The sequence below is a fragment of the Sebastes umbrosus genome, chromosome 3 (genome assembly GCF_015220745.1).
Source record: "Sebastes umbrosus isolate fSebUmb1 chromosome 3, fSebUmb1.pri, whole genome shotgun sequence".
Lineage (NCBI taxonomy): Eukaryota > Metazoa > Chordata > Actinopteri > Perciformes > Sebastidae > Sebastes > Sebastes umbrosus.
The window spans coordinates 911,186-938,679 of NC_051271.1; the positions used below are offsets into that span (position 1 = coordinate 911,186).

Here is a 27,494-nt window from a genome sequence, read left to right on the forward strand (position 1 = left end):
GTTTTGGTCGGAGACGATAACGTTTCTCTCTGCGGAGCACTTCACAAGACACGGGAAACCTCTGTTGGTCTGGAGGAGCTGCAGCAGTTATTTCTGCACAAACGTCCACTGTACATTCACTAGATATTCTCAGAGCTAAACTAACTCTTCTGCAGTGTGGAGTGAGCAGCATGCACAGGAGATGAGGAGCAAGACAGCGAGAACGCAAGAACACGCGCGCTGTGTCAGTGAAGGCAAGCAGGTAGAGGAGGAGAGACTTCAGCCCCACGCAAGCGCGCATGTGTCCCAACCCGGTACATTTATGCGCTTAAAAAGTTACAAACAGTCCCTTTAATTATTTGACATTTGAATTGGCAATAAAAAGAAGAATTATAAAAATAATAATAATAATCCATCAATAAATAGTTCAAATTAAAAAGGGATTTACAAAAATACCATAAAACAGTCAATAAGTACATCATGTAAAAATACATTAATTCATTCATGAATAAATAATGAAATTTAAAATTCTATTTGAAAATGCAGTTTAAAAATAGAAATAAATAACAGAATACAGGTTTTAATCAGGCATTTAAAAGGGCAACTTATTTTCCCATTTTTTTATTAATGGTTTATGGTGTTTTTGTAAAACATTTTTTAATTAGAATTTTTAAAATGTATATAAACTATTACTGTCAAGTATCTAATCTATTAATCCACTAACTGTTTCAGCTGTACTTGTATAAACTGTATAACAAAAGATCATTCTTTATAAGTTCTTTGTATGTTTTGTACGAGTAAAAAAAGCCGTCAGATAAATGTAGTGGAGTAAAAAGTAGAATATTTCCTTTTAAGAAGTAGTGGAGGAGAAGTAGAAAGTTACATGAAAATAAAAGACTCAAGTACAAGTACCTCAAATTTGTACTTAAGTACAATAGAGTGAACGTAGTTACGTTCCACCACCGCCTGGCTCAAACATGTTTAGTATGTAAGCTATTGTCTATTGAATCCTGTTGTTATTCAGTACAACCTGCACCACCGTAGCTTCATCAGCCAAAGAATTGACCTTAAAATTGAAATTCTAACCAAAAACAGTGTTTTGTTATTACTTTTTCACATATCGATGATTAAAACTCAGACTGGTTACTTGGACTCAGATCAGATATTAACTCTCTGGGACCCAAAATAGAGCCGTTCTAGTCTTCTTTAGGGGTCCAGGAGGTCTTTAGGGGGTCTTTAGGGAGGTCCAGGGGGTCTTTAGGGGGAGATAGCAGGTCCACAGTAGATGTCACATAGAAGTGGTGAACATCATCTGAAAGCTGAGAACCTGAAGGTTAATCTGAGATGCAGCTCAGCACTTTTACACAATAGTAAAAGTGTATCAGGGTTTATAACATGATGATAGAAGTATATGACGGTCCTCTCCATGCTCTATTATGTCTCATAAATTGTTGTGTTGATACCATTTGTTCCACAGATTTGGTGCTAAATTTAACCATTTTTTACCACTGGAGAATTGATAAAAATTATCAATATTCCTCTAAAATACCACATTAAGACACCAAGACCTTCAGGAACACCATAGAAGAAGACATGTTGTGATTTGGGATCAAAAACTTTTGATATTTGGAGACATTTTCATTCACATACTGTATCTGGAGGTCAGAGGTCAAGGGACCCCTTTGAAAATGGACATGACAGTTTTTCCTCACTAAAACGTAGTCCAACTTTGGAGCGTTATTTAACCTCCTTCCTGACGGTCTCGGGGGGGTTTAAACACTGAAGACTTGTGTTTCTGGTCACAACAACCCGACGAGCTCCGAACGGCTGACATGATCCCAGCTTTCATGTCCCATCTGTCGTCCACATCATCGCTGAGCCTCCAGCACTTTCACCATGAGCTGTCCCTCTTTCTCATTGGATCGCTCCCTGTGACTCCTTTCACATCCACAATGCACGCCGGCCCTTTTCATAAAGGCCTTTTCTCCCCCAAAGAGTGCACTTGACCTTATTCACCACACAGTCGTGTCTGTTTTGTCCCGCTGCATCCTCTCCCTGTATCCTCTCCCTGCATCCTCTCCCTTCCTCTTCTCCCTGCCTCCTCTCCCTGCCTCCTCTCCCTGCCTCCTCTCCCTGCCTCCTCTCCCTGCATCCTCTCCCTGCCTCCTCTCACTGCCTTCTCTCCCTGCCTCCTCTCCCTGCATCCTCTCCCTGCCTCTTCTCCCTGCCTCCTCTCCCTGCCTCGTCTCCCTGCCTCCTCTCCCTACCTCCTCTCCCTGCCTCCTCTCCCTACCTCCTCTCCCTGCATCCTCTCACTGCCTCCTCTCCCTGCATCCTCTCCCTGCATCCTCTCCCTGCCTCTTCTCCCTGCCTCCTCTCCCTGCCTCGTCTCCCTGCCTCCTCTCCCTACCTCCTCTCCCTGCATCCTCTCACTGCCTCCTCTCCCTACCTCCTCTCCCTGCATCCTCTCACTGCCTCCTCTCCCTGCATCCTCTCCCTGCATCCTCTCCCTGCATCCTCTCACTGCCTCCTCTCCCTGCATCCTCTCCCTGCATCCTCTCACTGCCTCCACTCCCTGCATCCTCTCCCTGCATCCTCTCCCTGCATCCTCTCACTGCCTCCTCTCCCTGCATCCTCTCCCTGCCTCCTCTCACTGCCTCCTCTCCCTGCCTCTTCTCCCTGCCTCCTCTCACTGCCTCCTCTCCCTGCCTCCTCTCCCTGCCTCCTCTCACTGCCTCCTCTCCCTGCCTCTTCTCCCTGCCTCCTCTCCCTGCCTCGTCTCCCTGCCTCCTCTCCCTACCTCCTCTCCCTGCATCCTCTCACTGCCTCCTCTCCCTGCATCCTCTCCCTGCATCCTCTCCCTGCATCCCCTCACTGCCTCCTCTCCCTGCATCCTCTCCCTGCATCCTCTCACTGCCTCCACTCCCTGCATCCTCTCCCTGCATCCTCTCCCTGCATCCTCTCACTGCCTCCTCTCCCTGCATCCTCTCCCTGCCTCTTCTCCCTGCCTCCTCTCACTGCCTCCTCTCCCTGCCTCCTCTCCCTGCCTCCTCTCACTGCCTCCTCTCCCTGCCTCCTCTCACTGCCTCCTCTCCCTGCATCCTCTCTCAAACTTCCCGGAACGAGTTACTAACTCAAGGGAACAACTTAATAGAAATGTTCTCCTAGGAGTCTAGGGGGTCTAGGGGGTCTGGGGAGTCTAGGGTCTAGGGGGTCTGGGGGGTCTAGGGGGTCTAGGGTGGTCTAGGGGGTCTAGGGTCTAGGGGGTCTGGGAGGTCTGGGGGGTCTAGGGGGTCTGGGGGGTCTAGGGTCTAGGGGGTCTAGGGTCTAGGGTCTAGGGGGGCTCCGCATAATATAATAATGAAGAAATATATATTAAAAAAATGTAAATATTGAAATGGAAGAAGGAAGCCACACACCAACGTTTATTTTTCTTCTTCTTTACTGAAAACACTGCTTCAGGGTTCTGAGAAATAGAACGAGCAAAATACACCTGGAGGCATTTCAACAAATCAAACTGACAGGTAGAGATGAGTCACGGCAGATATACACACTCTGAGGCAGGGCATTGTGGGAAAAATGTGGTTCCTAACCTCCCAGTACAGGAACGCCAAACTCACAAAGGCTTTAAAACTCTCTTCTGTCTAAATCAGAAAATGTAGAAGATTTATTTTTGTTTCCTTCCCATCAGCATGAGGGCTTTAATCATAAGGACACGTCCTTGATGAAGAATAATAAAATAATAATCATCATCTTAACATTATAAAGAACTGACATGGTTCCCTTTTTGCATTATTTTGTCTTTAATTCCAACGAGCTGTTTGGAATAAAACCGTGTTAAAATCAGCTGTTTGTTTTAATGTAGATTGTATTTTCTTTGGTGTATTTTTCTCTATTCCAGTGAATCAAAGTCCAAATGTAAACAGCAACTATGATGTGTTGAAATCATTTAATAAAAGAGCAACAGATACCAAATAATCCACCAACAGGAGCTTCAGTAGACCAGAAAGCTCTGCAGCTCCGGCAGCTCCAGGACACCTGGTGCTGAGTATCGGACGCAGCTTATCAACTAGCTGAGCGGCGAGCGAGCTACGTTCATATAATTAAAAACAACAACACTCCTCTACTGGTTCCTTCAGGTGGTGTTGTGTTTACCGTGTTCACCAGTAGAGTCCGTATGAACGTGTTTGTTGACGTTGTCGGAAATGGCGGAGGCCTTGGAAGTTCGTTTTTCGGTGCATAATAAGTTAATATAATTTTAGTTGTATATTATTTTTCTTCTTAGTTTTATATGTCTGAGGAAAATGTTGATATTCCAACGACCTCATCTTCTTCCTCTGTCATTATGTCTTTACATTTCCTGCATTATGTTACCTGCTAGCTAGCTTGCTAAATCGTTAGCCTCTGTGGCTTCTAGTCGCCGACAGTAACGTTGATATTGCCGTTGCTTAGCAGCGGTGTTCTCACGACTTAACCACTTGAACGCCGAGAATATCGTGTACACGACTTCCCGTGTTGCAAACACCAGTTTCATTTAAAGGCAGCATTATAATCAGACTAAATCAAACCATCCAAAGGTTGAGATGTTTGAGTTTAAAGTTTAAGATGAGAGGTTGTAAAGATTTCATCAAATCCTTCCACGTAAAAAAACAAAATAGAATAAAGTCTTGAATTAAATCTTAAACTGATTTTATGTCAGATACGTTTAATTTACATTAGCATTTCATTAGCTCTGAGGCTAACAATTTAATGTAGTTATTTCAAGGCAGAAAATCAAACCCAGTTTAAGGTTAAAGGTCGTCCAACATGGCGGCCTGTCTCTCTAAACCCCCCTCGCTGCCGGGCCTCTGCCGCCGGGCCTCTGCCGCCGGGCCTCATGCCGCCGGGCCTCTGCCGCCGGGCCTCTGCCGCCCCGCCTCAGTGTGTATATCTCTCCTCTTTTTGACAGCATGGAAGGAAAAACAAGGAAACGGCAGCAAACAACGGTTGTACAAACTGACCAGTGCATTGTGTGTTTTAGAAGTCCAGTTCAGGAGGAAATCAAGTTCAGAATTCTCCTTTTTTGTTTCAGACCGACAGACGCATTCGGCAGGCGAGAACGTCTCTGCGGTCCGTCTGAAGACGAGGCGGCGTCCTCTGCATCTCAACGTCTCGCTGACAGTTTTCCCGCCGTCCGGCCGCAAACGCTCGTCCATCCTTTTTGTTAGTCCGAGTCCAAGAGAGAGGCGGGTCCGTCCAAGTCCAGCTGGAGACACTGAGACACATCCAGGGACTCTGATTGGCTGATGCTGGAAGACTGGCAGACCAGTACAGATCAGTCCTCCATACAGAAACCTGCAGAGACACAGACAGGATGAAGCTGCATTCACATGTGATCAGATATAGTAGAACAAATACATTTCATATGAATGAAATGATGATGATGATGATGATGATGATGTAGCAGTTCCAACTCTTTCCAAAACCTCCAGCCCTCCACATTCTGCTTCCAAGATGTAGAAGTGTGGCGGTTGTTTGCTGAAACCAATCCTTCAAATATCTCTGATTACAGACACCATCCACGATGTTTGACTAAATGGTAGCAGATTTATTCAAAGGCACCACCAACGTTGTGCAAAATGTTCATTAACTCCTCGCCAGAAAACAAAGAAATATTCATTCAGCCAAACAAACAAATGTCACAGCTTCAGCGGCCGTCTTTAAAATGCAATTAACGTTGCAAGACGAAAACACGGACAACTCCCAGACCGTCAATCACAAGGTGACTTAATCATACCTTCAAAATTGTTTTGTGTCAACCAGTGGAAGAAAAAGTTCTCCTACTTAAAGGGACTCAATGTAAGAATCATAAATATCTTGTTAACAGCAAAACCGTGAGGCCAACTCTCCTGCTTTTCATCGCCCTCTCCCAGTTTCCTCCCGGGGTCACAGTTCTCTCGTATTTCTCCTGATTATGGCAAATTTTCTCACTTTTTTTTTCCTTTTCGTTATCTCAACCTGTTTCTGGAACTGAACAGTGTGTATAATCTCTACTGTTTCCACCCGGACGACAATAAGAGCTACACCACCTGTTGTTTCCCGGCGGTAGAGCGCCATCTATGCTCGCGACACAGCGCAGTTTGAGCTCGCCACAGCTATAAACTAAAGCTGTCAGATAAATGTAGTGGCGTAAAAAGTACAATAGTATAAAGTAACATTAAAATTAAATACGTGAGTAAAGCAAAAGTACCTAGAAATTGTACTTAAGTACAGTATTTGAGTTACTTTCCACCACTGGTGTACTGGTATCCACTACAGTCCCTCTGAGATGTTTTTTATTCAACCTTTTCCTAACAATTGATTTTTTCGGAAAAGCAGACAAAGGAACAAAAAGATGAATGTTGAATGTTTTGTGTAGCCTGTGTAATATATATATATATACCCGAGTGACACTCACTTGAGCTGAGAAGATCTCTGCTGCTACGTCTGCGACTCGGCCTGTTGATCTGCTCCCACCGCCCTCCGGATGCTCTTGATTGACAGGTACGTCTCCTCCTCGGGGTCGTAGTAATAAAACTTACTCAGGTAGGATATTAGCGGTCTGGAGAGAGGGGGCGATAAACATGAGAACAAAAAACATCAACAATCAGCCAAGTGTCTGTAGAGTGTGTTTGTAGTATTAACACTTGTAATATGAAATGAATCACTCAGCATAGCGTACTGTATGCTAGAATATTAGCATGGGGCTTATCATCATCATCATCACTAAAATCATGGAGGTCTGAGACAAACTAATTCTCCTGAGGGTAATTTCATTATTATACATAATGTTAAGCACAGCAACAATCCCACTGTGTCTCCATCCGTCTGTGACACAGTAAAACGCAACAAAATGTTCATTAAAGAGTTAAAAACTCAACAAAATGTTCACTTAATAGTTAAAAACGCAACAAAATGTTCATTAAAGAGTTAGAAAATCAACAAAATGTTTACTTAATAGCTAAAAACTCAACAAAATGTTCATTAAAGAGTTAAAAACTCAACAAAGAGGTAAAGAGACAAACTCTGATGACGCGTTGGGAACCGTGAACCACTGGTCCATGAGTTCTAAAATGATTGACAACAGGTGTGTATACAGTATGTGTCATCAGGTGTGTGTCTGAATGGTCACATGACAGCATAGCAGCGGTGTACCTGGGCAGTGGAAGCTCCTGGATGTGGTCGATGCGGACCATCTGACGGATGCAGAAGCGACAGAGATGTTGTAGCGACTTCACGTTGCTGAAGCGAGATACAGGATACAGCAGCTGGACCGGGGTGGGAGGAAGCCCTGCAACACACACACACACACACACACACACAAACACACGCACACACACACACACACACACACACACACACACACACACACACACACACACACACACAAACGTATTACTGCACTTAGTCTGATAGATGACCTATATCTCACCTGGGACTCTGATAGATGACCTATATCTGACCTGGGACTGATAGATGACCTATATCTTACTTGGGACTCTGATAAATGACCTATATCTTACCTGGGACTCTGATATATGACCTATATCTTACCTAGGACTCTGATATATGACCTATATCTGACCTGGGACTGATAGATGACCTATATCTTACCTGGGACTCTGATAAATGACCTATATCTTACCTGGGACTCTGATATATGACCTATATCTTACCTAGGACTCTGATATATGACCTATATCTGACCTGGGACTGATAGATGACCTATATCTTACCTGGGACTCTGATATATGACCTATATCTCACCTGGGACTCTGATAAATGATCTATATCTTACCTAGGACTCTGATAGATGACCTATATCTTACCTGGGACTCTGATAAATGACCTATATCTTACCTGGGACTGATAGATGACCTATATCTTACCTAGGACTCTGATATGTGACCTATATCTTACCTGGGACTGATAGATGACCTATATCTTACCTAGGACTCTGATATGTGACCTATATCTTACCTGGGACTGATAGATGACCTATATCTTACCTAGGACTCTGATATGTGACCTATATCTTACCTAGGACTCTGATATGTGACCTATATCTTACCTGGGACTGATAGATGACCTATATCTTACCTAGGACTCTGATATGTGACCTATATCTTACCTGGGACTCTGATAAATGACCTATATCTTACCTGGGACTCTGATATATGACCTATATCTTACCTGGGACTCTGATATGTGACCTATATCTTACCTGGGACTCTGATATATGACCTATATCTTACCTGGGACTCTGGAGCGCAGGAAGTAGAGGAATTTGCCGTTCTTGGAGTGCATGATGGCTCTCTCGATGAACTCCACCACCGAGTGGCAGCGGTCCTCAAACTTGGGGTGACACCACAAGCTGAACGTCCCTGCAGACGGAGAGGAATGTTTTTCTTTATGTTATCATCTATTAATCATAGAAACATTAAACATCTGTATACAGAAAACAAACAGTCAGACCATCACGTACACGTTATCTGCCTACATCAGCCTCCAAGTTTTAACTGTGATTCTCTTTTTACTGAGAAATTGTATTCTTCTTTCACAGAAAATGCTTCAGCAGAGTGAACTGAATTCATCCTCTGGGGACCTTGAATATACGTTCACAGCAGGGCTGCACATATAATCACATATTAATCAGGATTTTTGCTTCCCACATTTAAATGAACATGATCGACCACGATGTTTAAAATGCGTGCTCCGTTCTGGCTTCACTTTTAGGGAGCGGTCCCGCCCACAGACTGGAGAGATAGAGGAGGACGTAGTCACCGTGGCGCCATCCGTTGGTTTGTGGGCTGCGGTTTTGAAGCCTTGAGTTCAGCCATCGCCATATTGTTTTTTTGTCATCGCCATCTTTATTTTTGGCCATCACCATATTGGGTTTTGGCCGTCACCATATTGGGTTTTGGCCGTCACCATCTTGGTTTCTTTCCACCAGCAATGATACGAGAGGGTGGAGCTAAGCACAACCGAATGCTGAATAAGTTAAATGTTCTAATTAACTTGGATGAAGTGAAAACTGTGAAAGGGTTAAAGTTCTCCCAGCCCAAAAGTTCTGGAACAATTTCATTTTTCTTCTCGGAGATAAACTGTGAATAAGGACCGGTCGCATTTTAATGTGAAGATCGGTACATCAGCAGAAATGTAGCTTAACATGGAAGAGAGAGCAGCGCTCGGTTTATTTAAATGTGGAAGTGCAACAAAAAGGATTTGTCCCTAAAATCAACGAATGATCGTGATAAATAATCGTGGCTATCATGTTAGTCCTAATCGTGAAGCCCTGTTTCACAGCAATCCATCCAGTAGTGGTTGAGATGTTTGACCTTCTCCATGACGCTTATGTCGCTGCTTAAAATGAATGTTTAGTATATAATTTCAGAATAAAAGCCAGCGGTCTGCGGTTACACACATGCAGCAGAGTTGGTGTGTGTTTGTTGACTTCCTGTTGACTCCTCACGTCAGGCCGCGATGCGTTCATGCACACGTGATGGCGTTGATGTGAACGTGTTGATGTGAACGCGTTGTGTCAGTCGGGGCTGCACGTCTGAATAATGAATGTGTTTCCAGGCATGACTCTATAGCGTTATGATGATGACTCATTAATGTAGAGCCTCGTTTATGGACGTGTGCATGTGTGTGTGTGTGTGTGTGTGTGTGCGTGTGTGTGTGTGTGTAACTCATGTATCTTTCATGAGTCACCTTGTTAGCGCTTCACACGTGTGGCGTGTGTGCAGATATGCATGTGGTGTCATGTGAGTTATTCATGCTGCGGTGTCGTAGTGTGACCTTACTGCATCGTGTCGTGTTTGACTTTATTGTGATTTATTTCTTCTCTTGTGGTTTCCTGTTGTTCTCTTCTTGTTATTGTCAGTGTGTGCAAAGCTACAATAATGTGCTTATTATAATATAAATGTAACAGTGTTTGGTTATTACCTTGAAAATATTACATTTAACATGTTTAGAGGTTTATTTAGGAAAGTTTCAAGTATTGTCATAATGCACAACATTGAAAGAGAAGCAGTCGTTGGAAATGAAAATCTTGGATGTCAGGCTCCCTCCAGCAACACTCAATTAATATGTATAAAAAGAAAAAACATGGCCGTAAAAAACGAGAATCTAACACATACAAAGTGCAGAAGTTTGAATAAAGGGATAAAATATAACATACATAAAACATAAAATAAAATAATATATATTTGTACAGTAATTGCCAAGTGAATAAACTGTAATGTAAACAGGACATATATCACTTATTTATATGTTTACTACATAAATGTATATGTGTATTGAGAAGTAATAAATATATATATACTGTATATACAAATAATGTTGTATCTTTTTTACTGAGCAGAGCTTGAACGTCTCATAATAATAACTCAGTGGCACCTCCGTTAACATTAGTAACTCTGTTATTTAACCAATCAGGACTGAGCTGCTAACGACAGATAGTGTTGTGTCTTTATACTAAGGAAACAGTCAATAAAGACTTGTGATTTTACTTGACAAAATATTCTGAATGCAATCAAAAGTATTTATTCAAGATAATTCTACAATTCTCTTGTTCGACGCTTATTCTTGCATCACTTTAGTGGCAAAATCTGACTCTTCTGTTGTTGTTAATTAATCACAAACAGCCAACTGACAGGCTGCACAGACAGCTGTGCTTTCCTCCAGTTTCTCTCATTTTCCGTCTCGTCTCTGGATGTTAATAGTTTGGTTCACACTTTTTCAAGGCTATCCTAAAACAGTAGTCAGGTCTCCATATGTTCACTGAACCAGGGTTCTCTTGCTGTAGTTATTGTACTAAAAAGACTGTAACTTTGGAAGTTACCAGTAGATTTGATTAACTCAACATGTCGTCTTTTAATAGTCTTTATGAACAGAAATAATTACAGCAAGCAAAACCTGTTTCAATGAAGTAATACATACACTCTGCACCTTGGTTTACTACCGTCTATACTGTACATATCAGATCTATAGTGTATACACTGTATTCATATCATACCTCCAGCTGTTTATAGACTATCCTACTGTTAGTATTACTTGTAATTACACTCTGCACAATATATTTAATACCTATACCTGCACTGCTTACTATGATCATACTGTATGTATCTTAGAATATTCATATGTTAATAATATCCATACTGCTCATACTCTATATATCCAATGTATTCATACCTCTTACTGTTTATTCCACATTCTATATATTATATTATATTATATTATATTATATTACTCTGTACACTTCTGGTTGGACGCTAAACTGCCTGTTCTTGTCTCAGTACTGCAGTCTGTGCAATGACAACAATTGAATCTACTCTAATCTAATTTTATGGGCCATGTGACTATAGTTTTAATACAAAATTAAATAGAAATGTAAACTTATCTTTAAATAAACTGGAATCACAAAGTCTCCAAACAACATTTTGACTTGTCCAAACTAGTTTTTGCCTCAATTTATTTCGACTCTTCTCCACTAATCGGTCATCAGTTAGGTTTTTTATTTTTTAAATGTACGAGAAAAATGTAATCACAAATGTATTCACACACAGCGAAGTCCATCCACTGAGGAAGACCATGAGACAACAACAGTAAGTGAGCCTTGAGTAGTCAGACTACTTCTGTTTCCAGGGTCCAGACTGAACTTTCACACCTTTTCAGATGATTTGCTGTTTCATTAAAGACAGATTTTAAGAGATTATATCAGGTAAAGTTTTATGTTCATATCCATAAAACACAGTATGTACCGGTTGTGGTCAGCTTGCATGTGTGCTTAAATGTCGTCTGTGACTCATCGTGGTGGTGTGACATTATACATGGCTGACGTGTGGAATGACCAGCTTATGGATGCACATGTTTCTATAGGCATCGTGTGTGTGTGTATGTGTGTGTGTGTGTGTGTGTGTGTGTGTGTGTGTGTGTGTGTGTATGTGTGTGTGTGTGTGTATGTGTGTATATGAGTTGCCGTGAGCATGCATTATGACTGCATATCTGCACATATATGCCAGCATAATGCAAGATAGGCAGGGAAGTGCTGTACTTCTATATACTTTGTTCTAATGTATTGCCTATTTCAGTGTTTATATTCTGATTGAACTATTTTGAATATCAGTTTATGTTTGGTGTGTGGAGCGGAGCGGAGCTACAACAATAAAACCTTGAATCCTTGAATAAATAGGTTTAAGGTCTAGATTAGTTTAAGGGCTAGGGTTAGGCAGGTAGCTGTGGTGTTTCGGTTAAATTGTTATTATATTAATTTGTTTAATTTATTACACGGCTGTTTTCAATACTTGATTTTGATTGGTCAATCACGGCGTTCTGCGGGCTGTAATTTCTTTATAACAGACCGTTGCTATGTATAGCAGACCGTTGCTATGTATAGCAGACCGTTGCGATGTATAGCAGACCGTCGCTACGTACAACAGACCGTTGTTACGTATAGCAGACCGTCGCTACGTATAACAGACCGTTGTTACGTATAGCAGACTGTTGCTACGTATAACAGACTGTTGCTATGGGCGCGGTTCTGATGTCGGACTGATGGAGGACCGTTTTTGTGTCAAAATATTGATTTCTTCAGTAAGTAGCCGTGAAATAAGCCCTAAGTAGTAAGTAATAAGTAATAAGTAATTCTTTCACAACAATGACAGGCTCGCTGTACATTATCCCTTGCATATAGCAAGAAGAGTTTACGTGATGTAAAATTCATCTTCTGCAAGTGTTTGCAGCCTAGAATGTAAGACTGTGGAGGCTCTATGCTCACAAGTGTGAACACGTTCATCTGTGCGGATATCCACAGTATCACATGCATGTACCGTGCACCCTGCTGTCAGTTAGTGTACAGACATGTGATGTGTGTGTGTGTGTGTGTGTGTGTGTGTGTGTGTGAGTGTGCGTGTGCGTGTGCGTGTGCGTGTGCGTGTGCGTGTGCGTGTGTCTGACCTCGGTAGTGCTCCATGCGTGTGTGGTGGGTGACTCCCTGCGACCTGAAGCTGAGGCTCAGGATGTATCGGGGGTCCGAGCTGTCTCGGACCAGGAAGGATCCGTCCGGTTTCCCCTTCAGCTTCATCTCCGCGTCCTCCCAGTTCATCGGACCCCAGTACCAGCCGCACTGAGGACGGACCGACAGGAACAATCTCATCTCTTTATTCTCCTCTCCAAAGTTCAAACTGTCACCACAACAAGCCGACATGCTCGTACTCACAGGAGCGTATCTGTGTTCCACAGCTCAATATCCTCATAATATGACGCATTAAGGAGGCCTTTCAAAGGGTTTCATGTTCTAGTATTGTAAAATGTACAGTTTGTTTCCCTGGGTCATTAGGTTCACTCCACCAGGGTCTGAAGTTAACTTTCTTCACTTCCTGCCACTGTGGCAGGTAAGTCTTTATTTTTGTCTACCACTCAGAAATTGTATCTTCCACTTTTGAAATCTCTGAGCTAAATGAAGGACTAACATTTTAGATCTGATGTCATTCAGTGTTTGATATATTTGACATTATATACATGGTAAATTACAGTGTTGTAATTACACCGTAGCTTCTGGGGGAGAACTATGTTGTACACAGTACCGTACTGTACTTGGTTATCGTCGTCTATAGTGGTTGTTTGCATAAAAACACACAATTCAAATGAATATGATTATTAAATATTTGCTTTGATTAAAGTTAGTGTTTGAGTTGGTGTTATGAAGTTAAACAAGTCATAATTCTCTCTCTATTTTTCATTTTATATTTCTGGGAAAACATCTCCTACAAACAACTGGATTTATTCAAGTTTCTCACCAAAACATTTTTTTTTTACAAGATTACATTTGAACGCATCATGATAACATTGTAATTTACCTTCGTCCAATAGTAATTTTACTGAGCAGAGCTTGAACGCCTCATAATAATAACTCAATGGCACCTCCGTTAACGTTAGTAGCTCCGTTATTTAACCAGTCAGGACTGTGCTGCTAACGGCTGCTGACAGCTAACGTTACTAACCCTCCTTCTGCTGATTCAAACACAGGTTTAACATGCGAGGGTTCAGGTTGTATACGCAGACCCTCCAACGTTTTATACTTCCTCCTTTAGGGCTCGCTGCGGTTTGTTTCGGTTGACAGATACGGAACGGATATATATATATAACAATAAAAGCGGTAACTTCCTTCTACCTCCACAGACTCAAATTTAGCAAATATATTGATTCTGGCATTAAAACATCTATTTAGAAATCTTAAAAAAAAAACTAAAAAGAAATGTGTTACATATTCAAATCGATTTTTTTCCCACCCAATAATATTTTCAGATGTTTTTTATGACCAGAAGATTAATTAATTATTGAGAAAATAATCAGCAGATTCATCGATAATGAAAATAATCTAAATAATTAGTTCAGCAGGTGCAACACAATAAAAAAGACATATAACGAATGAAACTGAAACTGAAACTGAGTCGTACCTTCTCCAGCTCTCTCAGACTGGCGGTGAAGTTGCTGGCTTCAGACCGCCGCAGGGCGCACAACATAGGGGGCGGGGCTTGTCTGGAAGGGGGCGCAGCATCAGCCGGCGACGGGGTGGAATGAGGGAGGGCCCGGAGGAAGGCGTCTAAATCAGAGAGGAAGAATGTCAGAGAACATTTAAAGGTGCTGCGTGAGGTTAGTTTAACATTTTAATTCTCTTCTTTTTTAGTGGAAAGACAAAAATAAACTAAGACGGCGTGTATTAACCGCCACGCTTCAGTGACAGGAAGCGACGGCGTGGAATCACCGCCACGCTTCAGTGACAGGAAGCGACGGCGTGGAATCACCGCCACGCTTCAGTGACAGGAAGCGACGGCGTGGATTCACCGCCACGCTTCAGTGGCAGGAAGCGACGGCGTGGAATCACCGCCACGCTTCAGTGACAGGAAGCGACGGCGTGGAATCACCGCCATACTTCAGTGACAGGAAGCGACGGCGTGGATTCACCGCCACGTCTTAGGGACAGGAAGCGATGGCGTGGATTCACTGCCATGCTTCAGTGACAGGAAGCGACGGCGTGGATTCACCGCCACGCTTCAGTGGCAGGAAGCGACGGCGTGGATTCACTGCCACGTCTTAGGGACAGGAAGCGATGGCGTGGATTCACTGCCATGCTTCAGTGACAGGAAGCGACGGCGTGGATTCACCGCCACGTCTTACCGTTGAGGCTGAGACTGTGCTGGATGGTGGCGTGGGAGGGAAGAGGAGGAGGAGGGAGAGGCAGGGGGAGGGACTGCAGGGAGGCGCCCATAACGCTCACTAGGAAAGGACCCGGCTGAGGCCCGGCTATGTCATCTGGAGGAAGGACAGCAAGGAGACGAGAGAGCAAGGAGGCAAGGAAGGAAGGAAGGAAGGAAAAAAGGGAGGGAGGAAGAGGGAGAGGGAGGAAGGAGGACAGGAAGGAAAGGAGAGAGCAAGAAGGGAAGGAAGGAAGAAAGGAAGGGTAGGAGAGGAGAGGATTGGAAGGAAGGAGGTATGGTAGTAAGGAAAGGAGAAAGCAAGGAGGGAAGGTAGGAAGGAAACAAGGGAGGGAGAGGGATGGAAGGAAGGAGGTTTGGTAGTAAGGAAAGGAGAGAACAAGAAGGGAAGGAAGGAAGGAAGGGTAGGAGAGGAGAGGAATGGAAGGAAGGAGGTATGGTAGTAAGGAAAGGAGAAAGCAAGGAGGAAAGGAAGGAAACAAGGGTAGGAGAGGAGAGAGATGGGAGGAGGTAGGACAGGAAGGAAAGGAGAGAGCAAGGAGAGAAGGAAGGAAGGAAGGGTAGGAGTGGAGAGGGATGGAAGGAGGTATGGTAGTAAGGAAAGGAGAAAGCAAGGAGGAAAGGAAGGAAACAAGGGTAGGAGAGGAGAGAGATGGGAGGAGGTAGGACAGGAAGGAAAGGAGAGAGCAAGGAGAGAAGGAAGGAAGGAAGGGTAGGAGTGGAGAGGGATGGAAGGAGGTATGGTAGTAAGGAAAGGAGAAAGCAAGGAGGGAAGGAAGGAAACAAGGGTAGGAGAGGAGAGAGATGGGAGGAGGTAGGACAGGAAGGAAAGGAGAGAGCAAGGAGAGAAGGAAGGAAGGAAGGGTAGGAGAGGAGAGGGATGGAAGGAAGGAGGTATGGTAGTAAGGAAAGGAGAAAGCAAGGAGGGAAGGAAGGAAACAAGGGCAGGAGAGAAGAGAGATGGGAGGAAGGAAGTAGGACACGAAGGAAAGGAGAGAGCAAGGAGAGAAGGAAGGAATGAAGGAAGTAGGGAAGGAAGGAAGGAGGGAAGGATAACAGGGCAGGAGAGGAGAGTGACGGAAGGAGGTAGGACAGGAAGGAAAGGAGAGAGCAAGAAGGAAAGGAATGAAGGAAGGGTAGGAGAGGAGAGGGATGGAAGGAGGTAGGACAGGAAGGAAAGGAGAGAGCAAGAAGGAAAGGAAGGAAGGAAGGAAGGAAACAAAAAGAAAATTCAACATGTGAAGAAAGGAGGAGAGAGGGTGAGGGAGAGAGGGAAAAAGAGAAGAAAGGAAGGAAGGAAGGAAGAAAGGAAGGAAGGACGGAAGGAGTTTTTCAACACCATCAGACAGGAAGTCTCAGTCCACCAAATTAAAAGACTTCACCTCTTTGTTAATATTGACCAATAAGATTCCTCTATTTAGAAACCATAACTAAAGTATCCGATCAGGGAGGAGATGAAAGTTAACAGACCGACATCGTCTGTTCTGTCTGACAGTAACTATAGATCTTTTAAATCAAACCGAGAGGATAAAACAGAGAATCTCAGTCGGCTCACAGCAGAAACCATCTGAAGGGTCAAAGAAGTTATAAATAAGGAGTTGAAACAGGCCCTGATGTTTCTCACATTGTTTACAGTAGATGTATTTCCATATATTAACACACATCAGTGTTGATGCTGTTGATTAGCGGGGAACTCTGATTTGGGTGTTTGGTTTTTGGTGCCGCTGCACAAAAAACACCGGACCAACGTGCTCCTTCTTTTACCGCGATAAGACAGGAAACTCTGTCCTCATCCATTCAGTCAGATTCAAATGAAATCTGTAGTTTGACCTTTCAAAGCTTCTCCAATCAGATTACAACAGAAACATACGACAGAAAACTAAACTGATCAGTAAGAACATGACTGAGAGAGAGAAAGATCTAACAACATCTAAACGTAGACAGGCTGAAGTTAAATACGATGTAGATGAAGATATTCACTTGATTATTGTCACTTTGAGTAGGTGTAGTTGTATACGTGGCGTCCATTAGTGAAACATAAATACGAGCTACCTGGTGTTCAGACAGCCCCGTTACTAACGGTTAAAACACAAACACACAGCACAGAAGAGAGAACAATGGAAACTATGAGGCGTCACGACACTATTTCAGTACGAAGCCTCGTTCTGATCCCGTTAAACGGGTTGTGTTTTTTGTTTTTTTATCGTCACACGTTGCTTTAACATTTGCAGGAAAACGCACTAAAAATAAGTTGTTGAAACTCGTGCTGAGCGTCACAAAAAGAAAAAGTGAAATTCATTAATGTATTCCCGACCTGCTGTGAGACTGTGTTGCATATCATTTACCATATGACATCATTATGTGTGTCTGTTGAAGGAAGATGATGATGAGGCGGGAACAGGAGGAGAGAAGAGTACCTAACAAACTGAGACTTCGGCGTGGAGGAGGAGGAGGCGTGGGAGGGTGTGGCGTGTTCGCCCCTCGCCGTGAAATATCCACATCCACCAGAGAAACGGTCTCACCTGAAGCCAGAGGACAGAAGAGAGGAAGAGTGACATAAAGAACGGGGCAGTCAAACATAACAGCTGTGTATTTTGCGATAAAAAGCATCAAATTTGGCACAGGAGGTTTATATGTTATGAAAAGATATAGATTGTTATTCAACACCAGAGATTCACATTCAGAAAGAAAAGATGTTAATAATAATGAAATGACGGTTTAATAATTAGCGGTAAATAATGCTTTTTCTCAGGTTAAAAGTTTTAAAAAGCACCTTTAAAAAATAAAGAGGTAATAAAAACGTGTCTGTGATCTTCTGACATCTCATCTGATCAGCTTGAACACACTCTTGGAAATCATCAAGACTCATAAAATCAGCAACATTTAGGAATATTTAGCGCCTATTTGGCCATTTTCAGGAGCCATATTTGCAGCGCCCCGATATCTATATCTTTTCATAACATATAAACCTACATCTGTGCCTAATGGGATGCTTTTATTGCAAAATGCACAGCTGTTATGGATATTTCAGCTAACAAACACCAGAGACAGGAGACCCGGTCCTGGCTGGTGTTTCTGTGATTGTGTGTTGTTCTGTCTGCGCTGCAGAGTGCCATTAAAGCTGCACCAGGCAGGATGTTGATGGAGAATTACACCCAGCTAATCAGCCTGAATCACTGCAATAAAGAAGGAACATCCCATCCCGGCTAATTGAGATGCTGCAGATTCACTGTTCACCAAAGTGAGATTCTGCAGTCGGGGGATGTTTTACTGGCACGGAAAGAAACAAATTGAAATCCCCACCGCCGAGCTGGACTCTCCCGCTTCACATCTCTTCCTCTATCATCTCTTCAGCTTCTGTTTTTTGGGGTTGTGAAACATCACAGACCGGCTGGGTTGGTAAACACCAGCACACTTCTGCACAGGACTTCTGGGGTTTGAAGTCCCCGTCGCTCCTTTGGGGCCGCCAGCGTGACATGTTGCCTTAGCTTTAATGTTCCTGGCTAATTGGAGGTTAGCTCGTTAAACTACAAAAACCATCATATTCAAGAAGTGGACTTAGTGGAACTGAGATCTGGGAGCGATGTGGGACATCAGCATGTCCTCCTGAGCCCTGCGGAGGTTGTGGGACGATTCTCATAAAGTCAGCTAAATCATTTTTGCCAGCTGAGCTACAGACCTCCTCGCCCTTCTTACCCAGAGGCCTTTGTGTCTTATCTTATCTGGTGCACCAGTTACACAGGCTGACTGGTGAGAACAGCTGAAGGTTGCAGATGTTTAGAAATACATTTTTTAAACCGGAAATGCTGCCTGCTCTCGTACTTTTTATTATTAGAACTTAAAAGGGCATAGAGAATCAATCCACTCTCATGTCTGTCTGTTAAATATGAAGCTTAGCTTAGCATAAAGACTGGAAACAGAGGGAAACAGCTAGCCTGGTTCTGTACAAAGGTAGGTTTAATAAAACCCACAGCTTGATGTTTTTCTAATTGTTTTATAATGATTAAAGGTGCTAAACCAACCCCCCCAGGAAGAGCGCCGGGCTTTGAAGCAAATTTACGTAGTGGCCAAACGGTCGAATTACAACTTCCGTGTCCGTCACATGATGCCACCGGGCCCAAAAACACTTTTCCCCGTAGACTTCTATTGGGAAAGAGACGACTGTAACTCAGAGGATCATTTATTTTGAGGTGAATCAACTCCCCAGTATGAACACTCTGATAGTCCTGATTTAAATCATTAAAACGCACCAACAGCTGAATCCAGAGTTATTTCCCTTCGTCTCTTCATGTGAGTGAGACCCAGACCGAGGCTGGAGCGCCAAGCCGTGACGACGGTGTGACGACGGTGTGACGACTGTGACTCCGTGACCGAGTCATGTGACCGAGCGGACGCTACTGCGCCTGCTGCGTGGGCCCAATGGATGCGGAAGATCACCGGGTTATTTTTCCACTCGGAGGTCGAGTCATTTAGGCTTCATGCTCTCATAGGACTGAACGGGGGAACAGTGAAAACAACAACAGCAACACTGCTGACAGAGATTACAGAGTTAATCTGAGATTTAGAGAATAAAGTCATAATATTATAAAGTAGTAATTTTACGTGTTATTTTCTTTTTCTCGTAATATTCTGACTTTATTGTGTAAATCTCAGATGTTTTTTCCCTCAATGTGGTCCTAATACTCCGTAGTACATTGTCTCTTTGGCCCTCACTGCATTAGACTTATAAACTATATACTGAGACTATAAACTGTGTTACCTTCATCACAATGATCACATGTTTTGCGGCTCCAGACAGATTTTTTTCTTTTTGCCTAAAATGTCTCTTTGATAGTAAAGGTTGCTGAGCCCTGGTATATTCAGTAGGATACCTTCAAGCTCAACATTTCTGAACGCAGCGAGATGAAACTGTTATCAATCTTCTCATCCGACTCTAACTAAGACACTAAACAAGCGTTTTTCCAAAATGTCCTTATCATTAATGTGAACTATGTCGTCAGCGTGTGATAATCTGACGGCACACCAGCAACAACGACGTGAATTCAACTTAACAAGCACGACGTCGCCATCACTGTACGTACAGACATACTGATATCAGCTGGGAATCTTCACGTATAATTAGCCAATACGACTGCGCTACCCTAAAATATGATTACTGTGAAGAAAGAAGACCAGATGGAGATGACAGGCCGCCTCTGTCACACAGCGTTAACGTTTCACTTTCCCCAAATGAAACTGAATCCCATAAATCCTGAATTAAAGGTCATCCTTGTTTGTCCCCGTCGGTGTGATGAGGACAAACATCGACAGTGAAGGAAAAAACAAACAAACAAATAGTTTAAGAATGCTCCTGTCTCCCTTTACAAGTTTACTGGAGTTTATGGCCATAATTATTATCAGCAAAATGTATCTATGTCTTATATTTCTAAAGGGGGATGCACCAGCCAAAGTCTGGCAACCGAAAAGTCGCAATTAGTTATAATTCTTCTTTTTTAAATATATATGCCTTTTTAGAAGAGGTGCCTTGGATAGAGGTGGAACTAATATTTATACTGTTGGGCAGCTTGTTTTATGACATTTTATCTCATGAGCTCATTATATGTTTTATATTTTAAATGTTAAGCTGCAAAGTAACTACAGACGTCACATAAATAAAAAGTATAGCCGACAATATTTCCCTCTGAAATGTAGAGGAGCAGAAGTGCAGCTTAAAAGTAGACAAAAATGAACATTAAAACTGTAGTTAAGAAAGACAGAAATGTTGAGTAAATGTAAAACGACAGACTAGTGGACTGAGACCATAACGACCGACTAGTGGACTGAGACCAAAACGACGACTAGTGGACTGAGACCAAAACGACCGACTAGTGGACTGAGACCAAAACGACCGACTAGTGGACTGAGACCAAAAAGACGGACTAGTGGACTGAGACCAAAACGGCCGACTAGTGGACTGAGACCAAAACAACCGACTATTGGACTGAGACCAAAACGACCGACTAGTGGACTGAGACCAAAATGACCGACTATTGGACTGAGACTAAAACGATCGACTAGTGGACTGAGACCAAAACGACCGAGTAGTGGACTGAGACCAAACGACCGAATAGTGGACTTAGACCAAAACGACCGACTAGTGGACTGAGAACAAAACGACCGACTAGAGGACTAAGAGGAGGCAGCTCTGATAGTTTCATCTATAAAATATCAGAAACTGGTGAAAACGCCCGTCACAGTTTCCTATAACACGAGGCGACGTCCTCAAATAGCTTCTTTTTTTCTCTTAATCAACAATTCAATATTGATTTTCCTGTCACATGAAACAGAGAAAAGCAGGACGTCGTCACAACGCTGCAGCTGGAACTGATTATTTGGCACTTTTGCATGAAAATGTCCTTTAAACGATTCATTCAAAATAGCTGATGGACTTTTAAAACAGCCTTTTGATCGTGTTTTATGGTGAATAACGTTAAAGTGACTTCAGACAGGTGGATCAGAGGTGATTACTTGATTTCCGTTTGTTGATATTTGTATTCTTTATTGATATCTAATATTTGCACTCCTTCCCACTTTGTGCTGCAACTGCTGCACAACAGCACAAAATAAAGATCTATCTACTGTATGTCAAACAAACCTCTGATACTCTGTATTCAGAGGTTTTAATTATACTTTTATAAATGCGTCTGCTGTATTGAGTCTTTCCACCACTGGACTTTATAGTGGAGGGAAGAAAGGCAGAACATTTACTCAACATTTCTGTCTTTCTTAAGTACAGTTTTAATGTCATTTTGACTTCTTCCATTTGAAGCTACTTCTTATCTTTTAAGCTACTGAGGTTTCAGACGTACTAAAATATCTCACATGCTGTTTTAGTGTATTAAATAACATGTCATTTTTATTTGCAGAGAGTTTGGAGAGGAGTGTTCTGTGTCAGGGAGGGTTTTTTTAGGCTGTAAAGAAAGAGTTTGTGAGTAAACCAGAGTTAGAAGTGAAGCAGCGAGCAGCTCTTACCGGTGAAAGCAGAGAGGGAGGCAGCGAGGGAGGCAGGGGAGAAGGCACTGTGGGCCCGGGTCAGTCTGGGCTGGCTGTGGCTGCAGGACACACATCAAGACAGGCACAAGAACAAGAAGAAGAAGAAGAAGAGAGTTGGAGTGCGAAGAAGAAGAAAGTGTTAGTGGCTGCAGAGGTTCAGTTTGAGAGCAGTTTTGGGTCCTGCAGCTTCTTCTGTTTGATGCTCTGAGCTCCGGCAGTCAGGACTTGTGAAGCTATGTTTTTTTAATCATAGCCTTCCTCCAGTGTGCCGCTGTGAATAATGACTAAGCAGTGAGAGGGATATAGAGAGGGATATAGAGAGCGATATAGAGAGGGATATAGAGAGGGATATAGAGAGGGATATAGAGAGGGATATAGAGAGGGATATAGAGAGGGATATAGAGAGGGATATAGAGAGGGCGACGAGCCACAAATGGTCTGAAAAATCTTTGCATCAATAAAAAGTTTTTGGGATTCTTTGAGAGAAGGCCGATAAACTGCCGGCTGAAGGAGTTAAATCAAGAAAACAATAATAGACAATGACATGGCTGGACTCTGAGTGAGTCCTCAAAACAGTCACATTGGGTTGCTTCTTCTAGAGCGACTGTTTGTAACTTTTTAAGCGTATAAATCTACTCAGACTCCAACACAAACTCCAGTGAAGCACCAAAACCTCTTGGTTGTATCTAGTGAAGCTGTTAAACAGTGTTGGCCGCGGTCGGAGGACGCGGGGGAGACCGTAGCTTTGGTCTCCAGGACCGGAGTCTCTGCTGTACTCTGCTCCTCTGCTCCTCTGCCTGCCTTCACTCACACACCACGCTCCTTCTCTCTCTCTCTCTCTCTCCACCTCTCCCGTGCATGCTGCTCACTCCACACTGCAGAAGAGTTAGTTTAGCTCTGAGAATATCTAGTGAATGTTCAGTGGACGTTTGTGCAGAAATAACTGCTGCAGCTCCTCCAGACCAACAGAGGTTTCCCGTGTCTTGTGAAGTGACGGGGCTCCGCAGAGAGAAACGTTATCGTCTCCCACCAAAACTCCGGCGTCTCCCCCGTTCCCTCCGGCCGCGGTCGGGAGGCTGAGGCAGGAAAAGCCAACACTAGGATCAGCATTGATTCATGGAGAGACCTTGGTCTGGTCAGCTAACATTACTGCCAAGCAGCTGAAATATAGAGTGATATGGTGCTTTTAGCTGACGTGTGTCTCCTCACTGTGTTGAGTGATGCTCCTTCATGTCTATGTAGAGCGAACACAAGTGCCAGCAACAGGACGCTGACTTTAGTTGACTTAACGGACACAGGTGAAGCTGTTAACAAGACATTTCTGATTCTTACAAACAGTCCCTTTAAAATACTGAATGTTTTTCCTCCTGCTGATGTCTTCCTGACCTGTCTTTGAAAACAATCTCCCATTTTGGGGAGTTCTTATTACCGATCTAAAGACATCAGACGGAACTCATGAACGGACATTTGAAAGCAGAAATATTGCATATAATATGTCCGGTTATAAAGTGCAGCACTGCTGGTTCTGCAGTTTTACACCGGTTCAGATCTTGGCCTTGATTGCTCCCCTGGCATGAGGGTTGCCTTCACTGACAGTGGGAAATAAGAAGATGACTGTTTATGGCCATGTACTTTAGGACTTTAAGAACTTTAAACATGCACTATCTGCCTTTAAACATGCACTATCTACCCTTAAACATGCACTACCTGCCTTTAAACATGCACTATCTACCTTTAAACATGCACTACCTGCCTTTAAACATGCACTATCTACCTTTAAACATGCACTATCTGCTTTTAAACATGCACTATCTGCAACCATCTTGGACTCTAACCACTGGCTCACGTTACACTTACTTTACACTATACATCCTATATACCTCTTTATAGACTGCACATATGTACATATTACATTTATTTATTGACAGACTGTACACACTATGTTCACCCATTTACTCTGTATCTTTTATATCTCTATTATTGTTTTTATAATGTGTTTACCTTTACCTCTCCTGTGTTTCACTCTGTTTGCTGATGTTGCTGCTTTGACACCTGAATTTCCCTCCAGGGATTCATAAAGGTTCATCTTATCTTATCTTATCGTATCTTATCTTACACTGTTAAGAATGTCCCAGTAAAATAACAGTAAAGAACTGGCAGCAGGGTTTGCCTTTATGTTATTGTAAAATTAACATTATTATATTGTTGCTGAAATGTACAGCTTTGTACTGTTAATGAATAATACTGTTTGCTTTTTTATTAATTCCAGTATTTTACAGTTAATTTATTGTTTAAAGATACATTATATAGCTGTTTTTCACCTTTCTTTTACATTATCTTACTGATTTGTTTTAATACACTATTTATTTTTTGCATATATTTTAATAAACATTATTTTGTGCCTAGATGAATAGACTTAGCAGGTTACAGATAGGAATAGTCACACTAAATACAATTAAAGGCACTATATAAGGCTATAATAGACTTGTTGACACTTTTCCCAAAATGATATTTTGTTAAGAATGCATTATAGTCAGTTATTCATTTAACAGCTTTTCTTTAGTATTAACAGTAAAGTTTTGATCAATAACAGGTTCATACTGTTGAAGTCCTGCTGGACATTAACAGATGGTTTACGGTGTGTCTGATGTGGAGCTGCTCACCTGTCTGCGTCCTCAGCTCCAGGTGAGCTCGCCATGTCCAACAGACTGCCGGCAGAAGACACCGAGTAGGACACGGAGGGTCTCTTGTCCAGCAGGTGGTTGGAACCGCTGCAGCTTTTAGTCCGGAACAGTTTACTGAGGCGGATCTTCAACGAGCCCTTTTTGGACTTCACCGGGACTTTGAGCGTCTTGTCCCCGCCGGACCCGGACCCGGACCAGCCGGTGGGTGACCGGTCCGCTCCACCACGCCTCCTGCTGGGGGTCGACACCTGGCTCAGGTTCGGGCTGGTGATCCACGGTGAGTTCTGGACAGGTGTGTGTGACTGTGACGTGGCTGACACCTGAGAGACCACCTGGGAGTCTCCGGAGAGCCGGCTGGATGGAGTCCCGGTCCCGTTCCCGGTCCCGGTCCCGCCGTGCAGGCTGCACACCTGTCCGCCCAGGTGAGTCACCTGTCCGCCCAGGTGAGTCTCCTCCACCTGCCTCCTCAGCTGCTCCTGGAAGCTGCTGATGGAGAAAGACCCGGACATCTTCTGGACTATTTCTCTTTTCCTGTTGAGTAGAAACTCTCTGCGTCCGTCCTCGTCCTCTGGGTCCTGGTCCAGGTCCTGGTCCAGGTCCAGTCCGGATACATCCCCGCTGCCCAGCCCCTCCAGAACCAGCAGAGCATCGCTGGTCTCTGTGGGGTCCTCCCCGGGTTCTGGTCCTCCTCCTGCCGGTCTGTGTGCCCCCCCCTGACACGCGCACTCTCCGGCTTTCAGCAGCATCTTCGGAACCGAGCCGACCCCCAGCTCTCCGAACCTCCGGGCCAGCTCCAACACGGCTCCCTCCCGGTCCCGGTCCCTGGAGGCGCAGCCCCACTTAGAGTCCACCATGAGCGGGTTGGATCTGTCCGACATTAAGGGCCAGTCTGGGGGGGTTCTGATGAGCCGGTTCCGACCGCAGAGCTCCGCAGAATCCTGCAGCTCTGCGGTCCGGTCCGGCTGCAGAACGACTCCGGGTCTCAGGGTGTTGTTGTTGACAGCAGCCGGGCCGGAGCAGCCGGACCCAGGGAGGCTCTGCTGGTCCAAACCCAGACCCAGAGCATCCCTGGGCTGGTTCCGATGGGGCCGGTCCAGGTCCAGCTCCAGCATCCCGTCTGCGGTGCGCAGGATGCTGGAGAAGAGCAGCAGCTGAGGCCGGAGGCCGGGGCTGAAGCCCGGGGCCTGCAGGGGGCTCTGCGGGGGAGGAGGAGGGCTCAGCGGGGTTCGGCTCTCCGGACCTCCGGTACCGGTACCGGGCCCGGTTCCGATGTCAGGTGCAGCCGTGCAGTCTCTGCTCGGCGTCGCTTTGTTCAGATGCTCGAGGCCTGCAGTCGGATCTCTGCTGATCTCCAGCCCCGACAGACCCAGCACCTCCTTCCCCAGCCCGATACCGGTACCGGTCCCCATCCCTCCTCCGCCCGGCTGCAGGTTCCCGTTCTCCCGGTCCAGCAGCCGGTCGTCCTCGGCCGCGGACACCAGACGCATCAACACGAAGTCAGGCGACAGAATATCCTGCTGCTGCGCGTTGTTCATCATGATTCCTCCTCAGGATTCAGATCTGCTCTTCACACAGTCACATAGCGAACCGAACCGAGGAGGACATTCTGTCGCTCCTAGAATAAAGATTCTGCTCCTAGAATAAAGATTCTGCTCCTAGAATAAAGATTCTGCTCCTAGAATAAAGATCCTGCTCCTAGAATAAAGATCCTGCTCCTAGAATAAAGATCCTGCTCCTAGAATAAAGAGAAAGAAAGAAAGGGCCACAAAACAGGCGAGCAGCGGAAATAACACTGAATATCTCCGGAGATGTTTTCATCCTCCTCCGCTACGACAGCTCAGCATCCATCTGTCCGAACACCGAGCACCGAACACCGAACACCGAGCACCGAGCACCGGACACCGGACATCGGAGGATGAGCGGCGGTGCGTCCGGCTGCAGCAGGCGGACCTCCGGGTCACACATGCGGTCTGATCTGATCCAGTAGAGTCTCAGTCTCCGGTCAGAGACCACAGTCTGCCTCCTCTCTCTCTCTCTCTCTCTCCCTCTCTCTCTCTGTGTGTTCCAGCCAGGCCCCACCCGCTCCTCCTCCACTCACACCATCACACCGAGCACCGAGCACATGATGGACACTAGACATTATATTATACTAGACATCAGTCTGAGGCGTTTTAATATCACAAGGCTGCACCTGCTTCAGCCTCACATCCACACAGCAGCTCCTTTCTGCTCTCATTCTGTAAGAACAGCACAAAATGAGTCATAAAAATACAGTTTTACTCTTCAAGTATTTCTAGAATATTCATCCAAGGATCAACATTTTACATTTTATTGGTTTTATCTGCAATGTTTTAATATTTCTGAATCCTAATAGGCATGTATGTTTAATGTAGGGGGTCTCCTTTATTTATTTATTTTATTTATTTTATTTATTTTATTTATTTTATTTTATTTATTTTTTAATTTTTTTAATTTTTTTATTTTTATTGTAATCAAATCATATTTATATTTATATCTTAACTACAACAACATATTTTTTTATGCAATTTAAAGATGCATC

The 27,494-nt window shown here is 43.9% G+C and overlaps 2 protein-coding genes across 3 annotated transcripts in view; both read right to left on the reverse strand.

Annotated features, from left to right (window-relative positions):
- The window catches only part of LOC119484981 (NACHT, LRR and PYD domains-containing protein 12-like), a 956,516-nt gene that overhangs the window by 246,435 nt on the left and 682,587 nt on the right, over positions 1-27,494 (reverse strand). The gene's annotated exons all lie outside the window — the stretch shown is intronic.
- On the reverse strand, positions 4,412-26,615 carry socs7 (suppressor of cytokine signaling 7). 2 transcript variants are annotated; one of them, XM_037764220.1, is made up of 10 exons: positions 24,914-26,615; positions 22,230-22,309; positions 17,636-17,740; positions 15,181-15,315; positions 14,460-14,605; positions 12,958-13,126; positions 8,253-8,381; positions 7,153-7,288; positions 6,416-6,559; positions 4,412-5,313 (listed from the first exon to the last, which is right to left on the reverse strand). In XM_037764220.1, the coding sequence occupies exons 1-9, from the start codon at positions 26,470-26,472 to the stop codon at positions 6,439-6,441; spliced, it is 2,580 nt and encodes an 859-aa protein (XP_037620148.1). In that variant the 5' UTR covers positions 26,473-26,615; the 3' UTR covers positions 4,412-5,313; positions 6,416-6,438. The 2 variants fall into 2 exon arrangements, with proteins under 2 accessions (XP_037620148.1, XP_037620149.1); XM_037764221.1 differs by lacking the exon at positions 15,181-15,315.

What these genes read in the sequence shown, in the direction of transcription:
- socs7 (XM_037764220.1), bottom strand. Translation starts at nt 26,472, where the DNA reads ATGATGAACAACGCGCAGCAGCAGGATATTCTGTCGCCTGACTTCGTG. An exon ending in CCGAAGTCTCAGTTTGTTAG is followed by an intron (nt 15,316 to 17,635) that starts GTACTCTTCTCT and finishes TCCTTCCTCCAG; the next exon opens with ATGACATAGCCGGGCCTCAG. An exon ending in GCACAGTCTCAGCCTCAACG is followed by an intron (nt 14,606 to 15,180) that starts GTAAGACGTGGC and finishes TCTCTGATTTAG; the next exon opens with ACGCCTTCCTCCGGGCCCTC.